This window comes from Montipora foliosa, unplaced genomic scaffold, assembly GCF_036669935.1.
Source record: "Montipora foliosa isolate CH-2021 unplaced genomic scaffold, ASM3666993v2 scaffold_414, whole genome shotgun sequence".
Taxonomy (NCBI): Eukaryota; Metazoa; Cnidaria; class Anthozoa; order Scleractinia; family Acroporidae; genus Montipora; species Montipora foliosa.
Window position 1 is genome coordinate 387,332 of NW_027179717.1, and position 6,967 is coordinate 394,298.

Consider the following 6,967-nt stretch of genomic DNA (forward strand, 5'->3'; position numbering starts at 1 on the left):
TCACAGGTCCAGTCTCTTAGGCTTCTTTGTAACTCTTCCAGAACGAGTACGGGCTGTAACATTCTCCCCACCTTGTCCTCCTTCGGGGAGGACAACGCTCAAATTAGGCTTGGAAACAGGTATACTTGCAGCATCAACAGTGTTCATTTGTGGCTTCTCCCCACCATGGACTGGATCCTCTGCTTCCGGGCTTACTTGTGAAGCTGCTGACTCAATCTCTAACTTGTGTAAACGTTGAACGGGTCTGTTGTAGAAACTGTTATGCTCTCTAACTGTAGCGGTCCGTACAAGCCCGTCGTTACCTGGATAAACCCTTTCAACTTTAGCCAACGGCCATTTGGTGCGCGGCACATTGTCGTCAGAAATAAGTACAATGTCGCCTACTCGAATAGAAGGGATCTCTTTACGCCACTTGTTTCTTACCGATAGGAGATGTAGGTACTCTTGTTTCCAACGCTTCCAGTAGTGATTGAGTAGTCTCTGCAGGTAGAGATACCTTTCGACAGTCCTCTTACTGGTCTCCTCTAAGCTACTTTCTTTCCTTTCCGGTAACTGGTTAATTGGCCTACCAATTGCAAGATGAGCAGGTGTAATAGGTAACGGGTCTCTGCAATCATCACTTACTGCGGTCAACGGCCGCGAGTTAATGATACCTTCGATTCTGACCAGCAACGTGTTTAGCTCAGAAAAGGTGAGAAGTGCCCTTCCAAGGACCTTGCGCAGTGGTTCTTTTATCATTCTGCAAAATCGTTCCCACCATCCACCTCTCCATGGGGAACGCTCTGTGATGAATTTCCACTTGATCCCTCGTGATGAGAACTCTGACTTGATTTGATCTTGATCCAGCGTACTCCACATTCTTTGACTTTCAATAGTGGGTTCATCGTATAATTTCTGAATTTCCCTGCTTGCTGCCTTGAAGGTTTGTGCATTGTCTGACCACACTGTATGGCAAAGATCTCTGCGACTCGTCATGCGACTAAAAGCTTGTAGGAACTCATCAGTCGTCAAACTATGTGTAAGTTCCAGGTGAATCATACGAGATGATCCGCATGTGAAAATACACACATATGCTTTCTTAATGTTTAAGCCCTCTTTCACATACAGTGGTCCCGTAAAATCAGTCCCAACATGCGCGAAAGCTCGTGAACAGGAAATTCTTTCCTCTGGCAGCTGACCCATTTTCTGGGCACAAGGTCCAACCCGTTGTCTTTGGCAAGCTACACATCTTCTGATAACACGTTTAACCTCACGTCTTCCTTGAGTTAGCCAAACTTTCTGCCTTAAAGTTGATAATACCGTTTCTGGACCAGCATGCAACATGTTCTTATGTACATCTTGCACCATCTTGGCAACTTCAGGATGTCCGTGAGGCAAGATTATTTGATGCTTGCTCTGTTCGGGAAGATCAGCAAACTGTAGTCTCCCACCAACTCTTAATACCTGATCATCTCTGTCATAATAAGGGTCCAGTTTCAGGAGGCGGCTGTTACTGGGAAGTACCTCTCCAGCTTTCAGTTTCTCGAATTCTTCTTTGTAGACCACTTCCTGCACCCACATACAACATTTAATCTCGGCTTGCCTCACCTCGTCCGCCGACAGTTCCTTTTCACAAGACCTAGACTTCGTCTTAAACAATTTGACCGCTCTCAATACATAAGCAGTTACTCGAATCAACTTTAACCATGCCCCGCAGCGTGACATATCAATCAGTGGTTCTGCAAGGACTGCTGTATACACATCGGTAGTTCTTTTTTCCTCGCAAGCTTCGGCCGGAGCAGCTTCGTTTTCGGGTTGAGCGGGTAGTGGTTCACAAGGCGAAGACATCCATTGGGGTCCATTCCACCACAAAGTGCTTGAAATCGTATCACTACTGCTTAACCCACGCGTCAACAAGTCTGCAGGATTCTCCTTACTTCCACAATACCTCCAACACTCAGGATCCCACGTTGACTGTACCTCAGCCACACGATTGGCCACAAATGGCTTCCAGGAAGAACTCTGCCCTTTTATCCAATGCAGTGCCACCATACTATCTGACCAACACACAACCCTAGCCACCTTCATTGGCAAAGCCCCTATAACATATTTTAGCAACCTGGCATTTACAACTGCTGCTAAAAGTTCCAGCCTTGGAAGTGACACCTTCTTAATGGGCGCGACTCTGGACTTCGATATTACCAGCTGTGAGGATACATTGTCTTGCTTGTCTCTTATTCGAATGTACACTGCTGCTCCATACGCCTTGGGGGAAGCATCTCCAAAACCATGCACCTCTACCACAGAGTCTTGCGTAATACCATTTCCGAAGCATCGAGGGATAATCACATCCTTTAGCTGCAACGACTCAGACTTCCAACTTAACCACTTTGCTTTAGTGACGCTATTCAACGGGTCATCCCACTGTAATCCTTTCAACCACAACTCTTGGAAAAGGATTTTGGCTCTAACAGTGAAGGGTGATATCAGTCCCAGTGGGTCAAACATTTTCGATGCCAGCCTAAGTAGACTTCTCTTTGACATTGGATCATGGGATGAGATGATTCCACTCGGTGCGAGGAATCTAAAGTGGTCAGAGTTCAAGTCCCATGACACGCCAAGTGCCTTTAGGGGGTCGCTCGAACTGAACTCCACGAATGGCGATGAGGCTCTTTTAGCTGGGTCAATAGCATCCATTACTAGCTCTGAGTTACTTGCCCACTTGGTCAAATTGAATGCTGCTGTCATCATAATTTCTGACATTTCTTGTTGAAGCTTCAAAGTTGAATCTACTGTATCGGCTCCTGTCAGGCAGTCATCGACATACATATTTTGTAAAATTTCTTCTACTGCATACGGGGACATTTCTTTGTATTTGTTTACATGAGCATGGACTGTAGCAATTGCAAGGAAAGGACTTGCGTTCACACCGAAAGTCAATCTCTGCATTCTGTACACCTTTGGTGTTTCGTGAGGCTGTAAATCTCTCCACAGGTAGCGGTGAACATCTCTGTCCTCTGGTGCTAGTTTGACTTGCAGAAACATCTTTTCAATGTCTGCTATGAGACCAATTTTGTGTGTTCTAAATCGAATCAATACAGATGCAAGGTTCGGCTGTAAAGGAGGACCAGGAAGAATACAATCGTTAAGGGAAGCATCACCTCCTTCTCGTGCGGAAGCATCAAATACGATTCTGCATTTTGTCGTTCTTTTGTCATCACGAAATACAGCATGATGCGGTAAGTACCGCACAGTTCCATTGTCATCACTCTGATCAGGTACTTCCTCTGCAAAACCTTTCTCTACATATTCGTTGATCGCTGTTTTGTAAGCCCTAGCTTTCACAGGGTCTTGCCTTAACTTTCTTTCAACACTGTCTAGGCGTCTCAAAGCTTGTGTTAATTACTTTCTAGCTTTGGAGGATCTCGTTTCCATGGTAGTCGCACCTCATAGTTATGTCCATCAAAGTTCAATCCTCTATTGAAGTCAGCAACAGCACATTCTTCCTCTTGTGACATAACAGGGTCCTCGTTCTCTGCAATACCAATTGATTCCAGTTCCCAGAATCCTTTCAATGTTTTGTTAACTCCACCGTTTTCGACAACTGTCAGCATGGTGAAGTTTGCCTTGATTGGCGGTTTACTTGTCCCGTGACAATCCAGCCGAGGCAAGATTCAACAGCAACAAGTGACTCACTGGAACTACCTCTCTTACAGACCCCAGTCACAAATGAGTAGTAGTGGTCTGCACCAATAAGAACATCTACTTGAACTGAACCACGAGGATAACTATCTGCAAGAGTTAAGCCTTGAAGATGAGAGTTCTTATGGAAGTCCATCTGTACTGGCCCGAGAGGATTACAAATTTTGGAAATAGAAAGGGCCTCTATCTCCACCTTTGAATCTCCCTTAATTGGTGAAAGGGTAAATTTCACTCTTTGGAATCTTTTCGTTTCGCTGGTTTCCCCACCTAGCGTTGTGACACTTAATAGCTCTGAGGGACCTTGCAGGTCAAGGGCCTCTGCAATGTTCTTTCGTATATACGAACGTTGACTCCCTGAATCTAGTAAAACACGGACTGTCATTTCTTGACCCTTAACAATTAACCTGGCCAATGCTGTCTGTAGGAGTGTTTCTCTCATAGGTAATGCAGGCTTAGTTGAAGCCAATCCACTTAAACTAGTGTTGCTTAGGTGCCGAGATGTAACAACTGACTGCTGCCCATGCAATAACCAGTGATGTCGGTGACCACAATTCGCTACAGAACACTTAGGATGGCGACAAATTCTGGAGAAGTGCTTGTGGTTGCTAGGTTTTAGACAATTGAAACACAGTTTGTCCTCTTGCACTAGTTTCCATCTACCATCAAGTGATTTTTCATTAAACATTGGGCAATTTTGTGAGTCATGATCTGCCTTGCAGAAATTACAATTTGGCTGTTTTGGAGGGCGTGTTTCACCAAGTAGTGCAGAAGCAGTATACATCTCATTCTCACCACCCACTTTGGGAGATAAAGACTTTCTTCGGTTTTCTTTACCTTTATCAAAACTGTGATTGCCTGGGGTGATGTTCCCATTTGAACTTCTTTCTCCTGCTTCTTTGGACACAACTTGTCGGTTAAGAAATTTAAAGAACAATTCAAGGCCTATTTCATCTTCTTGAGTGTCTGCAAGTGTCAACTCCCATTTTTCCAATAACTGAGGTGGTAACTTGGTCTCAAAAAGGGGTAACAAAATACATCCATGGCTCATTGGATCTTCTCCAAGAGCTTCTAAAGCTCTAGTTCTGTTCATAAAGGTATCATAGAGATCTCTGAGGGAGGATGCATTAACAACTGACTTAGCATCCACCTTGATGATAGATTTCACTAGAAATGAGATGATCATACGTTTTCTTCCATACCTGTGTTTAAGGCATTCAACAGCTGCTTCATAATTTGCTCCGGTTACTTCAAATCCGTCTATTGCTTTCAAGGCATTTCCAGTTAGCACCGAGCGTAGATAAGTAAACTTCTGAACATTTGGTAAATCAACATTGTTATGCACTGCAGCTTCAAACTGATCCCAGAAGTTTTGAAATTTCAACACATCGCCATTAAACTTTGGCAACTCAATTCTCGGTAATTTCAGATTTGAGGATACACGACTGTCACTGTATGCAATATCCTTCGAGGAGTGATCTCCCACATCGCAATCTTTATTTAGGAATTCATGAGCAGCATCCACAGCTTTATCTACTTCACTCAGAATTTTCCCCATCTTCGGAGTTCCTCCTCCATCATATCCTCTGCAACAAGCGCGATTAATTCATTTCTCAGTTGAAGATAACTCTCACGGTACACAGTTAGACTTTCAATTCTCAATTGTACTTTGATTTTGTTGCTTGCATTTTGACTTAGATACAAAATATCCTGAATCAACGCATCCATATCCATTTGCAAGGCTCTGGCTTTACGTCTAATCGAACTAACCTCCTGAATTTCAACTTCACTTTTCACTTGAAGAGGTTCCTTCGAAGCCTCGGCGAAATTCGAACCTTCCTTTAATTCTGGTGCAATAACATTTGACTTCGAATCACGCTGAGCGTTCACTAACCTTTCCAGTAAGACTTTTCTCTTTCCAGTAGTCGGCAATCCCTTTTTTCCAAGCATTTCACGAATTTGGTCGACTGTGAGTTGAGATAAGTCTTCCATTTGGCTCGAGGAACCGGTGGCCATGTGGTTGCAACTGATGACCTTGCGAAGAATTACAAATTTACTGCTGAAATATCTCCTTTTCTCCGGCTGTGAAGGACCATGTTAGGAATTACGACGAGACACTGAAGCGTAACACAACTTTAATCCACTGGGCTCGGCTACACATCGATTTACAAAGGGGATGTATACGAGCGAAATGCTAGACGTACAAAAACCTTCGATAACAAGAGCGGGAACAACAACGAAAGTCACATGACACTCTAAGTCTTACACACTAGGGTGGGGTTAGTATAACTATTCACAGGTCCAGTCTCTTAGGCTTCTTTGTAACTCTTCCAGAACGAGTACGGGCTGTAACAAAGACAAACAGTCTCAACATTAAGGTCCAGCCTCTTTGCAATGCTTCTGACCTACCCTTTAGTCTTCCATAGGCATTCTCAACCACAACTCTTGTCATGCTGAGGATCTTGTTAAAATTCACTTGTTCTCGCGTTAAGTTTCCATTATCAGTATACGGCTTCATTAGCCAGTCACTGAGCGCATATGCAGAGTCTCCAACTATCAAGGGCGGAACTCTCACACCTGATATGACTCGAGATAATTGAAGCGGTAGGAAAGTCCTTGCACAGCAGTGGCAAAACAGCGGTGAATTTTTAAATACGCGCGCGTCGTGAACTTTCGCCGGCCATCCAACAAAAATGTCAACAAAACGATAGTTGCTGTCAACCAATCCCTGCAGTGTTACTGCGTGGAATCCTTTTCGATTCAAGTAATCTTCCGGACTTTGGAGAGGTGCAATGATAGGCACATGGCAACCGTCAAGAGCGGCCACTACTTGGGGAAACCCCGCACAATCTCTAAAACCATCGATCTGATCTTGTACTTCTTGCTGATTTTGTGGAAAGAAAATATACCGAGGAAGAAGAATACCTGCAAGAACCTCACATACCTGTTTCACGATGGTACACACGGTGGATTTTTCAACGCCAAACAAGTTTCCAATTGTTCTGTAGCGAGCGGAGTCGGCAAGCCAATACAAAGTAATTGCAACGCGATGGCCGAACTGCAATGGCTTTACGAAAGTTCGTGTTCTGTTTCGCGATATGGGGTGATAGTTCAGCGCACAGATATTCAAACGAATCCTTCGACATCCTGAAGTTCTCTACCCAATCATTATCGCTCCAGCCTTGGCGGGTCTCCTCCCAAAAGGACTGAGACCTGCTTTTACTCCAAACTCGACGTAAACTTGGGGCGCATTGAAATAGTTGCCGCGCCAACAACAAAAAAAATACAG

The 6,967-nt window shown here is 44.2% G+C and overlaps 1 protein-coding gene across 1 annotated transcript; it reads right to left on the reverse strand.

Annotated features, from left to right (window-relative positions):
- LOC137988344 (uncharacterized) lies at positions 1-5,694 on the reverse strand. Its single transcript, XM_068834371.1, has 4 exons — positions 5,381-5,694; positions 3,685-5,264; positions 3,386-3,583; positions 1-3,299 (listed from the first exon to the last, which is right to left on the reverse strand). Exons 1-4 carry the CDS (start codon positions 5,692-5,694, stop codon positions 1-3), a joined length of 5,391 nt encoding a protein of 1,796 aa, XP_068690472.1.
- Positions 5,695-6,967: the final 1,273 nt, after the last annotated feature.

What these genes read in the sequence shown, in the direction of transcription:
- LOC137988344 (XM_068834371.1), bottom strand. Translation starts at nt 5,694, where the DNA reads ATGGCCACCGGTTCCTCGAGCCAAATGGAAGACTTATCTCAACTCACA. An exon ending in GCGTTGATTCAGGATATTTT is followed by an intron (nt 5,265 to 5,380) that starts GTATCTAAGTCA and finishes CGCTTGTTGCAG; the next exon opens with AGGATATGATGGAGGAGGAA. An exon ending in AGATCCTCCAAAGCTAGAAA is followed by an intron (nt 3,300 to 3,385) that starts GTAATTAACACA and finishes CTTACAAAACAG; the next exon opens with CGATCAACGAATATGTAGAG.